This window comes from Hylaeus volcanicus, chromosome 8, assembly GCF_026283585.1.
Source record: "Hylaeus volcanicus isolate JK05 chromosome 8, UHH_iyHylVolc1.0_haploid, whole genome shotgun sequence".
NCBI lineage: Eukaryota > Metazoa > Arthropoda > Insecta > Hymenoptera > Colletidae > Hylaeus > Hylaeus volcanicus.
Window position 1 is genome coordinate 8,398,470 of NC_071983.1, and position 17,016 is coordinate 8,415,485.

Below are 17,016 nucleotides of genomic sequence, written 5' to 3' on the forward strand. Positions count from 1 at the left end.
CTATGTTATTTTAAGAAAAATTGATATTACAAGTTGATTTCGTCCCGTGAATCGTCTAAAAAAAAAAATCACGTTAGAATAAATTCAAATCGATAGTACTTTTAGTAAAATAACAGCAAAATGGAAATTATTACTTACTAGTTAATTCCAGATAACGATACCCTGCTCTTTATTTTATTTTAACAAAAATCAATTTTACATGTATAATACATTTATTCGAAGGTGACTGAACGCAGGTGAACCAGGCAAACCAGGGAACGCAGAGGTAGAGAACGTTCCCAGAGGAGAAAGAGAATATGGTGGCGCATGCTCCTCCTCGTGCACGCACCGCAGGTTGGCCAGTTACCCACGTCGGCTCCAGGTGCAGGGGAAAATCCATATCGTGGACGTGCACCTTCTCCTGCGTCCGGCGAGGAGGCGAGGACGTCTCTGTGCAGCGGGCACGGGGACAGTCGCCACGCAGCTTCCACCGAGTCTTACGCGCCGGTCCTCTTCGAAAGGAGGTCTACCGCTGGTTCGGAGCACGTGCCGCTGGCAGTCGCGTGTCACCGCTCGCCGGTAGACAGATAGCCTCTGACAAGCAGTCGCTCCAAGCCCTCCCGACGACGAGGTTCCCCTTGTTTCCGGCTCGCTCCGCGTAAATCCTCCATCGTCGAACTAGGACGCAATTGAGAGCGATTGGAAGTCACCTGGCACGTGCACAGAGTCCACGTGAACATTCCCGAGATATCTGCGAGAAAATACAAACATTGTACGACAGGCTAGTCAAGGGAACGTCGAGGATAATCTCCATAAGAAGATCATTTCTAAAAGAAGGAAAAAAAATAAAGGACCAGTCCGCGTCCCACTGAGAATAATAAACGTAGAATGTTCAAATGCTGCTGGTACTCGTGGAGGATCTGGGACAACATAAAGCCGCGCGGGGATTTCGGGATTTGCGGCTGTAGTCCTTAAATCTCGAACGTGGAAGCTTCTCAAAGTGACGGAAACGATTACTTTGAAAATTGTGCTTTAGAGAACGGATTCGCAAACGCGATTTTCAAATTGGGTTTACGAGTTGTTAGGACTCTCGTGTAGAGTGGCCTGTCACGGAAAGAACTGAAGCGTCGAGAGGTTTAAGGGGATTTCACGGTTTCCTCTGAGTTGACGCAGAGTTTACGAAAACAATCGAACAGTGATTACGGAGGAATGCGAGTTTCCCTGTCTATCGAGAGGACGAGCAACAAGAACCTTTGTCCAGGAGCAATTAACGTGGGGAAGAAGGGACTCGAGTCAAGATTGAAGACACCCCGTTCATATTCGTCGGAAACTTGGAAGCTTCTCGGGGAGTTTCTGATAGCCTCAAGAGCGTCGTATTGTAAAGCTATTGAAGTCGACGGGAGGCTCTTTGTTCGTCGCTTACAGACAAGTTCTGACGATGGTTCGGGAGACAATGGACGAGAATTTCATCTGCAACTGTTAGCGCCGAGGCTGTCTGATATCCCGTCGGCGGTAGTTCGATAACTGACACCGCATTCCGAGTTTGTCCAGTAGCCTCCCCCAGGTGACATTTCCAAGTGTATCGAGCGTATACAATAATCGTTTGATAAATGACAGTGTACGGTGGAGAGGATCCGAGGAAGATTTACCAGAATTACACAGGGAGGGAAGGTACCGCGCGGAACGCATATTATTCTACGAAGTATTAATGAGAAACGCTCCGAAAGCGGATTAAGCCCTCGTTCCTAAAGGGAATGGCTTCCAGGCGTCGTAAGTCAATTTCAATTTCCCCCCATTCGCAGAAATTACACGATTGCTTCTCTGAGAATTTAACGGGTGTCTGAGGCTCAGAGGAAGAGGCCTAGGAGCACCGGGAAGCTCTGATGAAATCCTTCTATAGAATAAGAACTCAAGGAGCCCGTCGAATAACAGTCCCATCTGTTCACTAAACCGACGTACGTTCAACGTTCGAACAATCGCCGGGATACATCGTCAGGCATATTTTTAATGAACTGGAAACTTTAGAGGAGGTCAGATTAAGCCGAAGAAGGAGTATGTACGAGGATTAAGCATACGGTACGATAGATTCGCTAATGTTCACGGTCCTCAGCGGTACACTCGGCCACAAGGCCGAAAAGGAGTCTGAAAGGATTAATCTAGCTCCCTTTAATGGCGAAGGGTCTTAAGGGATCACTGGCATTTCTCGAGGGTACCCTTTGCGGTGGAAGAATATCTTTGGTCGCCTTTTCTTCGAGAACGCGGGGGAAATAATTGCGTGTCGGACGTTCAGTGAAAAAACAGACCCCGTCGGGATTAAGCACGTGTCTTTTCTAGGAGTACGTGAGCGGAATGGAGTCCTAGTCGCACCGGCCTCGCCGAGTCGGGCACTTGGGGTTTATAAGTGACCCGCGGGAAAAATCTGGACAGTCTTCGGTGAAAGTGCTCGCACGATACACATTTGTGCTCTTCGCGGAGAAGGAGATAGGGATAGGTAATATAGTCGGCAAAAAGGGACTTGGTGTAACGGAGAGTGGCTTCTAGAGACGCTCGCAAGTAATTCTTAGACGCTAGATATATCGAGGACTACGGTTGTAAAGTTCCTGATTTAAGTTACTTTTAAATCTCGAGATTAATATTTTGGAAAGTCGACGCGCAACGGTGATTCGTGTTTCCGCGAGAGAAAAAGTGGGATTAAATAATGGACACGTCGCGTAAATAATTCTGGAGGCTAGACAGAACGAAACGTAGAGTTATGTGGTGCTTGGTTTAAATTATTTCGCGCCTCTCCACTGTTTGTATAAAATCTTGACGTTAACATTGCGGAAAAGGGTCCGTGTAAAAAGGTGGTTTGTGTTTTTATCGAAACAGAGGAGTAAATAGTTTTTAATTCGGTTTCTCAACTCGAAAGCATCGATTTAAAATCAACAGAGTATTTAGTATTTGAAGATATTCTCAGTTAGGGTTTATTTAGGAGCGTCTCAATGAATCACTCAGCGTCTTCAATAATTCTGGAGACCTAACATAACGAAGAACAGGGGTTGCATGGTTCCTGCTTTAAATCGCACTCTCTACGAAACCAAAAATAAAAACTAACGAGAAAGACGCCTTTTAAATACTTCCATGAAACGAATATACGTAAAATCTCGATGTAATTTTCTGTGGAGGCCAAAACACAAACGACCAGGTGTTATAAATAATCTGGAGATCTAGCATAGCGAAGAATAAGGGTTGCATCGCACTCACTACGAAACGAAAAATAAAATCTAACGAGAAAGAGGTTTTTGAAATACTTCCATGAAACGAATATATATAAAATCTTGATGTAATTTTCTGTGAAGGCCAAAACACAAGGGACCAAGTGTTAGAAAGAATCTGGAGATCTAACATAGCGCAGAATAGATGTTGTATCGCACTCTTTACGGAACCAAAAATAAAATCTAACGAGAAAGAGGTTCTTGAAATACTTCCATGAAACGAATATATATAAAATTTTGATGTAATTTTCTGTGAAGCCCGAAGCAACGGATATTCCCATTCAAACTTCCTAAAGTCTCAAGAAGCAAAGGTCACCCGTGCTTTTGCGACAGCAAATTTCGCGCGAGTTTGTGTACAATTTTGGCCCGTCCCGTTATCCCCTTCCCTCAAATTTTCGAGATTGAACGCGCTCGGTTGGAAAAGGCACGGTGGTGTTTACGTTCTCGCGGCAACTTGGTCGCAGTCGGTCATGGGCTCGCTACGGGATAACGAGACAAACTACGACACTGGTAATCACGTGTTGAACGCTTTGAACTATATTAACAAGTTGAACGAGTCGCTGAGCGCAGAGGAGATCAAGTGTCTGAAACTCCAACACCAAGAGCTGGAGTGGCTGTCCCTTGGAAAGCTGGAGGAGCAATCGGGATGCGAAGTTAGCTGGGACTCTTTGCTGTGTTGGCCCAGGACGCCTGCGGGTGCTGTGGCCACCTTGCCCTGCCTAGAGGAGCTGAACGGGATCAAATACGACAGCACACGTGAGTAGCATTATTCATTGATACTATTCATGAACGAACTTGTACTCGCGCATCGAAGAGTTACGAGTTAGTTTAGCAGGGTTCAGTGGAGCTTTAGGATTTTAGCTTTTAATAATGCACGGATTTTTGAACTTTAGATGAAGGCACGATTGCAATTAAGTGTGGAAGATGATATTATTTAAGTGTTCCCTACAAGAGCGCTAGTTTATTTTTTAGTTGATTTAAAAACAAAATCCTAGATCGTTTTATAATTCATGGCACTTTGGCAATTATCGCGAGTAATTTAGTCTCGATAGCTTATTAAAATTAATATTCCAAGTAAATAGAAAGGTATACGATTGGGAGATGTTAATTAAGTGTGATCACTACAAATAATCTAATTAACTTGTAGTCGATTTGAAAACAAAATCCTAGAGCTCCCTTCCAGGAAACGTTATATAATTCATGCCACTCTGCCAATTATCGCGATTGATTGAGCCTCGATAGCTTATTAAAATAATTGTTCCAACTAAATAGGAAGATATACAGACACAATTTAACGGAGATAATTACGTGGTATTTGAAAAAAATGGGTTTCGATCATTTCGATATCGCCGGAATAACCAAAATGCTTTTACACGGTAACGTAGTAACGAGCACGAGGGGAGTTCAGGAGAAATTTACCATCGTCCACTTTATGAAATAATTATGTGTCTGAGTAATTGATGGCTGCATTTACTATGAAATTACACGCTCCATTTCGTCGACGTTAAAGGGAACAACGCGGCTTTTGAATATCGTATGCGTGATATTTTGATTTCATTTTCGTTCTAGGATAACGTTTTCTTAATTCCTCGTAACCCAGGGTTCTTTTCGTGTGATTTGATATTATTCGAAGTATGAAATAGGTTAAAAAATCGCGTATCATTGAGACTGTTTGGAATCACAGTCCCCAAACCAGAAACCGTTTAGAGGTACGGGAAGATTGATAAGAAACGATTCAGGTGATGGATTTAAAGGGGACCAGGTTTGATCTTTGTAGAGATTCTCTATTCCATGATACATCAGTTTTCAAATATTTCAAAGCATCACATTTCCCAAGAATTTCGCTTCAATACTGTATTCGTTAAAAAAATTTCTTTTTGTTACTGTTGTGGAATATTTTCCATAATGTGGTATAATATACCAGAATAATAGACGTCGATATAGTTGTTATTGTATAATTATTTAAATGGTCCCATGAATGATTAATTATGATGAGAGGTGACACGAAGGCTTACAAACAATGAGCTTCCAACTCGGTTCCTGTATCGATTTTCATTGAACTAACAATAAATGCCTGCGTTATTTTATTTTGTAGGTGAATATTAAAAGTACTAAGTACACATGGGTTTTATTGAAAATTGAAATTTCAGGCAGGAATCTCGAAAATGATTGAACGCGAATTTAAAAGGGATCCAGGGAAAAATGCAGGTGGTTAAAATTAATGTAAATTTTATAGCCACGGTTAAAAAATATTCACATATTTATATACGTAAATTATCGTGAATAATAATGCATGTACTAACCACCTGCAGTTTTAATTCAATTTTTCGACTTGCAAACGTAAATATCAATTTTATTTCAATGTTTCCTGCGCAATGATCAATCACAAAATGGCGAGTGTATCGAGGTTTCCTCTCTGCCGCGATGCCGATATAATTTAGTCGCGAGAGAGCTTCGAAAGAAACAATACGGGAAAAGGAGTATTTTTAAAGTCGTCCGTTATCGATCAATCTTCTCCCCGAAGCTGCAGGAGAACTCATTCTGTGCGCATGTAGAAGCAACGAATATCTCATAACTCGTGGAATAATTGAACTGGAGCACGTACATCTATCTTCTTATTAATCTTTAACCTGTTCGACCATAGAATACCGTGCCCCCTTTCAGGGACGCGACATGCTATAATTTTTAGCTCACGCCAAAAAAGAAAAGAGAGCCACAAGAAATATCTATCTGGCATAACAACAGAAGGGAATGTACGAATAATGGAAAATGTTCTGAAGTTGCCGAGATGGAATCATTAATTAATTCTCTAAGTTTTTAACGCAAAACTGAGCATTTGGTTCTCAGTGCTAATTTTCAATTTTCAGTGTTGAGCTCTCAATACTCTAATGCTTCATTCTGAACAGTCGATTCTCAGCTTTGAGCTGTTAGCCCTTAATTTTCATTATTGAGCTCTCAATGCTCTATGCTTCATTCTGAACCGTCAATTTTCAGCGTTGAGCTCTCAGCCCTCAATTTTCACGTCCCAGCACTCAGTTCTGAACCAACAATTTCTAATTCCGACTAGCTACTGATTATTCACAAGAGAGTTAGTTCTCGACTCTCCTCTTTGAGCTCTCAGCTTTCAACCCTCCCTTCTCATTCTCATTCTCGATATTCTCATTTCCGATTCCAGGCGTCCATACAACTACGAGAGCGCCGATTCACGAGGTTCGGTCGCGGGTGTAATATTTTTCATGTCGATTTAAAAGCGATACCCGTCGCGAGCGGTTAGAACAAGACACGATCCGCTTCGATTGTCTCAAATTGCGGCTGACCGGTGTAATTCGAAACCGATGTTCGAACAGCGCACGTAATGGGGGTCTCGAAGACACGTGACTCCTGGGTCCACAGGAAATCAGGGAGGAAGAAACGGCGACGTGGAAGAAGAAATAACAGTTCGCGGAGAGAGCTTTAAGATCTCTTCTCCTCCCTTTTTTTTTTCTCGTTTTTCCCTTTAAAATCGATACAGCGAATACGTAGTGACTCGTAAACGGCAGCACGTTCCTGATGTGAGTAGCTTCCGTTTTAATGATTCACGTCCTCCGTAACACAGCGCCCGTAAACCCGCGCGTATGGTCGGAAGCGTCACAGGAATATCAGATCTCGATTTCTGTACATTCGAAACTGGCGTTACGACGCGTTTGCTCTGCGAACAGAGTTTATATGTATAACCGTGTGTAATCTAGAACCATAACCCGGGGTGTCTTGCCTGTTGAACGTCATACGTAACCAAGACCGTTGGAAATGTTATTTTTTACTAATGCGTTCTTGTTATCCTCTGAAATTGAGACAGACTTAACAATACGAGGAATTTTCCTGATCGACGGTCGTGTGAACACAGTCGCGCCTAGTTTTCACGCTAATTAGTCGATTATCGATTCGCAATTTGGGGACCTTACAAAGAATGCAGTTGCACGTTTCAATGCATTTTTCGTTTATTTCGTTGGTTTATTTCGATGAGATTTTGCTGAGGATACTTTACCGGGAGTTATTAATTCTCATCTTTCGATTCTTGCTGTCAGGATGTAGGAGGGTGGATATTAGTATAGTATTATTTTTTTTTTACAAAATTTTATTTTATTTTTAACAGAACCGTTAAACCAACGAAGAAGCTGAGCTATGCTCGCAGCTGCGCATCGATAAAATAAATAGCGCGTTATCCGATAGGTACTGTTACACCGCCACAACCCAGATAAACGAACAAGTACGGAAATATATCCCTTTCATGGCTAGGTAAGGATTTCGCGCAAAGCCCGAGAGCATTGCTCTCGACGTGGATATTTGCATTTGAAATGTTGCCCAGGAATAACATCACCCTCCATCCCTTCCTTCACTCCCAAGGTTATCCGAGAAACGTTTTTCGTTGTATCGTCCCTAAGTGACCGGATTTCCCTTTTTAATTAAAAGGTGATACCGTTACACGACGCGAAATTAATTATGAAAGTAGCGGTTGCAGCTGGTCGGGGTCACGCTGCTTAAGATCAAATTACATTAGCGTCGTTGTAATGTCACTGAAAGCAAACTGCCCCCGCGGTGGCGGCGGCGCTACCCTCTCGTCCCTGTTAACGCGACAGACGCTTCGCAAATAAGCGGGGTGCGTCTTCGAAACGAATATTCACCGAGGGGATTTGAAAACTATTAACTCTGTCGTCGCGATTCGTTCTCTCGCAAATTAATTCAGGGTTTCCCTCCACCCGGAAATGACAACACCGCAGATCGCGTCTTTACGTTTGCTTTCTTTTATCGTTCAACGTAATAGAACTGAAGATGATTTTTTAAAGTGAAAACTGTTTGAAGATCACTCGTAAAATGGCGGTCTTTGTATTAACCTCTTGAGGGATATTGACATTGCGTCGTTACGATTATAGTATAAAATATGTCATATTAACACGCATTGCGTACGGCGCTTTTTTTCCCTGTGTACGTTCTCGTCTTTATCTCGTCACCCGTCCTCAATGAGTCAAAGTGGGACATTATGTTTGTACGTTAACACTAAACCTAGCATGATCAGCGAAATTGTTTTCCAATATTTGTGTACAGTTCTTAGATACAGTATAAAAACTGTACACAATTGTTTAAAATATTATTATTGGATTTCGAATCACGTGAAATATTTTTACTTGCAATTGAAAACTGTGTCTTCTAATCGCGTCATTTAATCGATCACAGTAGAAATAGACATAAATAAATGTCGATAGGTTTAGTGTTAAAATCAACTTACATGTAAAAATTACTCTATTTTCTGTGTATTCAATTGGATAAAAAAAAAAATATCTATATATATACATGTCAAATTGAGTAACCTCCTCCTTTTCGAAGTCGGTTAAAAAAGAATCCATTTAAAATTCGTCCCTCGAGGGGTTAAACAGCCAAATTTCAATATTTCTCGACAACTTTTTTTTACGTAAAATTTAATTCCCTTTTAGATAAAGCGTTAGCAAAATATTCACAAATAGCAAATACAAGCCTAAGAATTTCAAAATAGAACCCTCGTCGTTTCAACGATTTTTCCTTTTCGAGTTAATAACAAACGTAAAGCGTCGGAAAGCAGCGTCGATTTTCCTTTCTATTTTCAGCTGAAACGACGCGCCGTGAATCTGTTTAACGGAATTTGCCTAATTAACACGGCGTCGCTAACGAATTATTCCGGGGACGAGACGAAGAACGATTTAATTAAGGCTCAACAATCCGAGAGAAAGATTCGTTTTACGATTACAATCTCGCGATGGTTTTATCGACCGGTCAATTATGTGCTCGTGCCGTCAAGCCAATCCAAAGTTGACGATTACACATTAAAACGTATTCATGATAATCCTCTACCGCGAAACGAGAGAGTATTATGCTGAATTTTCGATCGTCGAGTGGTCCTCGTCCGCAGTGGAGTGATCGTGTTATTGTCGAGTATTTATAAGCTTTTATCGTGTTTTCGCGAAACAGAGCCGGAACATTTTTGCTCGAATATCACTCCATTTGTTTTTACAGACACATAGTTATACAGTAAAGTTTCTATAAATGCTAAAACTCGGGACTCAACTGGTGCATTTCTGATAGAGTTTGTACATTCCCTGATGTTTTGCTGACAAACTTCGAACGATCCGTAGAAAAACAGGAGGGTCGGTGTAGCGGCAAACTACGTACAACTAACAGTATTGTTTCGGAGAATACGCACACCAGAGATATAGAAAACATTACACATGTTTCGTGCTTTTTCCACCAATCTGTTCGGCTTCTCGCTTTCACGGACCTCTCACTCCTTTTCGGATCTCTCTAATGCTCTAAATTACAAGTTATTTGGGTTGCGCTGCCTGGGTTAATATCTGTAAATGTTCTCAGTGATATTATCTGGTGTAACTTGTTCCAAGTAATTAGAAGACAGTAAGATTGACGGGAAACAGATAATGATAAATCACTGTCAATGTTCCCCAACGCCGTTGCGAGTAGAAATAATGAGTAATAGACAGCCGTGTCAGCCAAGTTTCTCACTCGATCTCACGCGTAACCGATACATCTTCGAAATCGATTTTCTCGCGAACGAAAAGTTGTATGGAAAAATTGTATTGGACATTTCTTGTTCCTTTTTGTAGGGACAGTCAGATATTATCGGGTTGCGTTACGAATTTCGGTCTGGTCTGCATGGTAACGAGGGATGAAGCGATAGAACCGTTTTGCTTCCAGCGGGAACCCTTGACGACCTTGTTTACCTTTAATTCCTGGCTTCAATTCACCTACCAAATACACTTTACCACATTACTACCAAGTACCTTGACTGTTTAACCCTCTATGGATGTAACGTCCAGGCCACATGGTAATATATAATAATACTTCACTAAATAATTTTAATTTATTAACGAGATGTATACTTATTAAATTGTACAATGTCTCTGATAACGAATAACAATATCGATGACTAGACTGAGGATATTCATGTATTTATTTATATCCCCAGTCTATTATTTTTCCTCGTTCCAACGCCTAGACGAGGTTCGAGGCAAGTACGCCCTCCTCGAACACTGATCAATACTACCTCGAACACACCTTTCGCGTTTAAAGGGCTGACTCGACACGGGATACCGATGAATAGTTCGATCATCATCGGACGTCACGTAATTCCATGAATAGTTTCCCTATTCGGTGGGGGCCGGCGTTTCCTGCGATTTATAACGACAGCTCGCGGTATTCATAAATGCAGGAGATGCGGCACACCCGCGCACCCTGTTTCACCAGGCTTCGTTGATGTATACACGTGCATACCGGAGAGGTGCGTAATATAATGGTCGCCAGATTGGCCTGGCTTCACGACGCCATTACGTATTCGTTGACAGGGTGTTAAAAGCGAATCTTGGACACAAGTAGCGATGGGATCGAGTTCAGTGATTTTTTTTCGGGCTTAAGTGAAAAACACTATGTGAGTGACGTGGCCATCAACTTGTTAAAAATTTTACTACAACGAATATATGGCTTTAGTGATATGGTATACCGTAGTTGCGTGGTTAGATTAGAAGAAATTTTTAGAATCGGTTAAATAGTTACAGAGATTACCTCCTACGCACAAACAAGATTTACTTCTTTGTAGTATTAGTACGGATAAAGAACCATTTAGCGAACGGGTACCCCCATGCGAGTGGGCTCAGAATTCTTCTTCCACTGAAAACCTAGCTGAGGATCTCTCTTTCTCGACTGAAAATTAAGCTTAGGATCCTTCTTCTTCCACTGAAAATCTAGCTGAGAATTTCTCTTTCTCCGCTGAAAATTTAGCTTAGAATCCTTCTTCTTCCACTGAAAATCTAGCTCAGAATTTCTCTTTCTCCGCTGAAAATTTAGCTTAGAATCCTTCTTCTTCCACTGAAAATCTAGCTGAGAATTTCTCTTTCTCCGCTGAAAATTTAGCTTAGAATCCTTCTTTCTCGACTGAAAATCTAGCTTAGGATCCTTCTTTCTACACTGAGAACGTAATTTACGATCCTTCTTCTTTCACTGAAAATCTAGCTGAGAATCTCTCTTTCTCCACTGAAAATGTAGCTGAAGATCTTTCTCTCTCCCTGAAAATCTAGCTAAGGATTCGAGCATGCTCGCCAGGTCCTCGATCCCATCGCTACGGAGGAAACGTTAGCGGTTTGAAATTCTCTGATTGTCGGTTCATGAATGTCAACCAATGTCTCGTCAAAAGGCGCGGTTATCGAGCATCGACGATTCCGCGAGGCACTTATTATTGGTTTTCTTATTACCGCGCGTTTCACAACCAAATGGTCTCGTGAATTCGGAATTCCGAACGTAGCGGACTTGGAAACTCGGATACGGGGCAATTCACTATGGAACGATTCCTCGCATTTTTGTGCATTCATGAGAGAAACGTTCCTTTTGCAGTCGCGATAGATATTTGAACGCTGGGCCCGCGACACGGCCATTATTGCGCCGCTGAACGCATGGTATTGAATTCGCGATTAATATCGCATTGGCCACGCGTGTACGGGACGAGTTTGGAAACTGGGTCGAACTGTTCTTGCGATACTTTCTTGAATTTTATTGAACAAAACTGGTCAGGAAGCTTGGCCAGAATTTACTCCCTTTATTCATTGTATTTGTGGAATTTCTGTTTAGAACTCCTTCGAGCCCAGTAGTGTGTGTTAAACTGGTTATGTGTGTAGGAACCTTTTAATTTGACAAATAACAAACGACAGGAGAAACGAGGTATTTACACGAGTAAACGTGTAGTACATTCATCTTTTAGTTTTATACTTCCATCTTTTTATTATCTTTTATCGTCTCTTTTTATTCAGCTCTTCGAAGCTGTCAAAAAAAAAAAAAAAAACCGAATGGAAACCTTTTTGTAATGGAAGAGAACATCGATAGGAAATGTCGGAAATAAAGTAGGACACCCAGTCAAGCAATGGATCACGTAAAAGGTATTCCAGAGGGTGTTACAAAGGGATCAATTTTGAAATTGCAACAGGAATCAGACCAGTTTCCGAAACATCGCGTTCCCAATGAGAATTAAATGCGAGGAATTAAGTGGATCGAAATTGTTTTTATGCCTCGTTACATTTATTCCTTCGAAGTGTCCTCTGACGCTACTTTTATTCCCATAAGTACTCCAAGTACATTTCCCAGCTCTTATAACATTTAATCCGTTTATTCATTTGTACGTTTCCTCTCGGTAACACAATTTCAATAGAGACTCGGAATTTAAGTAAGAATGGTTGAAAAATGTTTGGGAAACCTCACCTTGGAACGCATGAATCACCCAGAACGACTTGCGAAAACACTCATGAATACATATGAAGAATTTAAAGCTCTGATCCTAGATATAAGAACGTATAAATCAGTTCGTGCAGTTCCTTTATATCGTAGCTTAGGGTTTTATTCCACGATTCGTTCGTAATTTAAATTCAAAGGAAACAAGGGATTCGAGAAACATTATTTCATAAATTCAGATCTTGGACATTTAAAGAATCGTGGATGATGCACACTCGGACCCTGAACCTTTACAGAATTCTAGATGATGCATATTAATTTTCAAAGCCTCTTTTAAGAACGCTTCCTATTCTCTGGTCGAATACGAAAACGTACAGAACGGATACGGAAACATAACGGGGCTAATTACGTCAGCGTGTACGCGGAGGCTCCATCAAGCGAACGTTGAAAATCTCCGTTAGTTGTTTTTAACAGCACAGGGTAGACGAAGTTGGGTTAAATTCGTAACAGACGCAGACGCGTGGGAAATGACGCTGGATTTCTAGAACTCGGACCATTTTGATCACGTTACAGTTAATAACTTTATGCGTCGGTGAGAGTAATTAGATTCGTGGGTTATCATGAATAGCTTCCGGAAAGTTTAACCGCACGTGTGCAGGCTGCGGCGTGGCACGCGAGTGTGAGTGTGCCAATCACGAAATTTACATAGGATGAAAAGGTTACTTCATCGGTGCCAATCTAACGGGGAACTTCACTTCTCCGAGATCCTCCAATACCTGTCCCCGGGGAAACTCCTTTCCCAACTTTGTTCCCAACAGGAATCTCCGATTTCTCTTTATTTTCTTTATTTTTCACGTTTATCCTACTTAATTATAATACAAGAGCAGGTGCTCTTCCTTCTCCCAATTTACAATTTTTCAAATTCCATTCAGATGGCCTACTCCATACTTGACTGAAATCTTCCATTCTTTCAATTTTTTCTATTTCCCACTTTATTATATGTAGCTATCACAATAGATCAAGGGTTCTTCCTTCCGCCTCAATTTTCGAAATTTTATTCGGATGTTCCAAACAAGTGTCCCACGCGTTCCTGTCGCATCGATTTTCGATTTAGCGTTCGCGTATAGGACGTAAATCCATTTACGATCATCGGACTGTGAAAGTCACGCCTAACATACCGAAACCCTCCGTAGACATGCCAGAACTCAATTTCTGTCTTTCAGCTATCGCTGTTACCGTAATTGACGTCGTCTCCATGGATCCAAAACATTTTTACAGAGGATTTTTACAAGCATCGGAAAGCCTATGTTAGTCCCTAGCCTCGTGCAGACTTCAATAATAATAGTAACAATATTGTAATGTTCCACTTTTCAAAGTCAATAAACTTCTTAGCTTCGTACAGACTGGAATCCTAATAATAATCAAAATAACGATATTGCAATTTTCCACTTCGCGAGGTCAATAAATTCCTTAGCCACGTGCAGACCTCGATAATAATAATAATAATACTTCGATTTTCTAATTCCCAAAGTCGATAAACTCTACCAAAGTAGAAACGCGTTTTAGTTCTCTGGTATTCTTCTCATTCCGTCTCCGTAATTCGCGCAGAATTTCTAATGAAATACGGACGTCTATCCAGAGAGTTTTTTTTTTTCGACGTTCCCCATGAAATTTTTACCAGCCTCCCACGTAATATGCAAGTGTCGCGTCGCTTTGGGACGAAAGTAGAATTATAATTACTTTCACGTCTGGCTTCCATACAGCCCTCGGCGCAAGGACGATTTCTCGTGGAAATTCGCGGCACTTGGTTTGCAAAAATATACTGTTCGAGTTTCCATCGGTGCCTCCCTTTCGCGACGCATGAAATATTCCCTTTCGTTCGGGAACTCGAAACAACGAGCATCGAAGACGTCATACGAGAATGGTACGTTCGCGGATTTCTACGTTCCGAGATTACGCGCGATCCTACGCGACATGATCCAATAAAGGGGAGAGCTTTCAGGCTGCAGCAAATTGTCGGGGTGTACTTGCCGCAATAAAAGGGCTGAACTCGCTGAACGTACGTGGAAATGGGATTTTTACGGCGGGCTTCGTCTTTCTGATTTTGGAGGATAGTGGATTCGCAACAGCGGAAAAATGAGGGGCTCGGGGGATGACCTACATGCGAGATCTTGACAGACACACTCGAGTGGATAGGAAGAACCGAGTTCTTTATTTAATGTACAAGATCGGTAGTTGGAGAACGTGTATTTCAGAGAAAGGAAATTTCCAAGCAGACGATACGTCAATTATCCAACTCGAAACAAAATTAATATCTTCTAACATCGAAACGTACGGTCAATCCCATAAATATTCGTACCCTATGTGCCTATTAAACGTGTCTAAATTGAATGGTAGGTTCTATGTTCCCAAATAAATTTTTCATTTTTTTTTATTTGGAAACGTAAAACTGATGATTTCATTTAAACAAATTTCTTCGACAGACGTACAAGGTACGAATACTTACGGGACTGACTGTAGATGGTCGAAGATTCGCGAGAAAAATTAGAGACAATTTCAGAGAAGCCCCGTTTCTTGTTGCTGCGACAACGAAAGAATGCTTTGAATAATTTTCTTTTAATTGTGTTTTATACGAAGTCCCTTCTAGGAAAGAGGAAGGGATGTTCCGTCAAAGGGATGAACGTTCCCGCGAGTAAAGTATTTAAATTGGGGGCAAAAAGAAATACAATATTCGTTGATACAAAGGAAGACTTAGTTTATTCCGGCTTCGATACGAAGGTACACACAGTAATATTGATTTCCGGCATATGCAAAACTGGCGCACGTAGAGCTACCTGGTGCAAACACAAATCGTTTCATTTATTTTCCATCTTTATTTAACGCTCTTGCGAGCTTTGTTCTGTTTCCATTAATTTGCTTCTAAAATATTCTGTCGTGATAAGGAAAGAAAATAAAATGGAAAAGGAACTATAAACTCTAAGCAAAAGATTTTATTGATCAAATTGAATTTCTGCACGTTTGTTCGAATATTAATTTGAAAGGGATAAACATAATAATCGATTCCACTCTTTGGTTGACAAATGTCTGAGACGATTCTTGCGAAAAGTAATGCGACTTTATTCGAAAGACTCTGGGAGAAAGTTTTGATCGCTTTCGTCCAACAACTTTTTCAACCTGAATTCAAATGAACTCGTCTGCCCAAAGGAAGAGAAAGACGCGTTCGTAGATCGTGGACGCAGAAATATTGAACGCGGGACAAGGTGCTAAAACGGAGAATAATAAAGGGAGTTCGTTGTTTATTGCAAGCGCATGCATTTCGCGATATTTCTCAGTTGTATACCAAATGTTCGACTCAGGAGACCCTTGTCCGTTAGAAAACCGAGAACAATAGGATCATTTTGCAGTCGTTCCTAACCACCCCAAGCGTTTTCTTCGCATAAATTCTTACCAACCCCCGACAACGTGCAATAGCGCACCTAGGATAAATCCATTCAACGAAGTTTCAGCCCACGGTTACTGCCTCGTATAAGTATCCAGACAGTTTAGCAACTTGGCCTATGTAGCGTACTAACGACACTGTAATATTAAATTGCATAATACGGTAAAATTTGCAGGACGATGTGACGTGAAAAATTAAATTACCATCATGCTGGAAAATGAAAGGGAAATCTGGCAAGAATATTTATTATTTAATTCTATTGAAATTTAACATAATTAGATTAATATATCATATATGTATGTAAAAATGGAAGCCCTGACTGACTGGCATCTCAATGCCCAGGCTAAACCCTTGAATCTAGAACGCTGAAAGAGTGAAACTTTGTGGGATGATATGTTGGGTTAAAAGCATTGCGCGGCACATAATAGCAATGAAAATTGGGATGGGGGCCAATTGCCTATCCTTATCCAGCTCGACCCTTTAAACCCATTTAAAAGACTCCCATTAGATGGCGAGCTTTCTGTACGTAAGGGTCCCTGATCAGCCTAAAAATCGAAGAGAATGCGAATAGAATTGGGATTTTAGTGAAACATCGCCAATGGTCGATAGTCTCGATCGGGCAGCAATTGTAATTGTGTTTATACGTAGATCGAGAAGGGGGTTTGGTCTAGCAACGACGTCGTTCGAGGATGCTCGAGAAGAACCCTCGGTTACCACTAAACGACATTTTAGAGCCACTCGGCCATGGAAAGAGCCACTCAAATGCCGTTTCCGGTTAAATTAATTAAGGCGCTATGCTTTCGCGGGGCTTGACGAAATCATCCGCCTCGGAACACTCGCTCAACAGTGTGTTCGAAATACGTAATAACGTTTCGACGTCGATTAACGTCGTTAAAGCGACCGTGAAAAATACCAGGAACGTTTCGCTCCTTCCGCCACCCAAGAGTAACCATCCATAAATAATGTTTTCCTCTTTTCGAGAAAGCTGAGATTTTTAAACATGATGTACCGCGTGACCTTTTCCCATTTGGAGAGACGAGTTTCGAAATTGATCGCGAAATTTCTCGGTGCGGTTCGAGCCTCTTTCGCTAGAAATGGAAAAGGGGGTTG

General features: G+C 41.3%; 1 protein-coding gene across 3 annotated transcripts in view; it reads left to right on the forward strand.

Annotated features, from left to right (window-relative positions):
• Positions 1-524: 524 nt before the first annotated feature.
• LOC128880784 (diuretic hormone receptor) overlaps positions 525-17,016 on the forward strand; it is a 53,276-nt gene continuing 36,784 nt past the window's right edge. Inside the window, exon 1 of one of the 3 annotated variants that reach the window (XM_054131218.1) lies at positions 525-3,989. In XM_054131218.1, the coding sequence (XP_053987193.1) occupies positions 3,704-3,989 (286 nt within the window). In that variant the 5' untranslated portion in view covers positions 525-3,703. The remainder of the gene's footprint in view (positions 3,990-17,016) is intronic. The other 2 variants (XR_008457917.1, XM_054131217.1) reach the window with 2 other exon arrangements.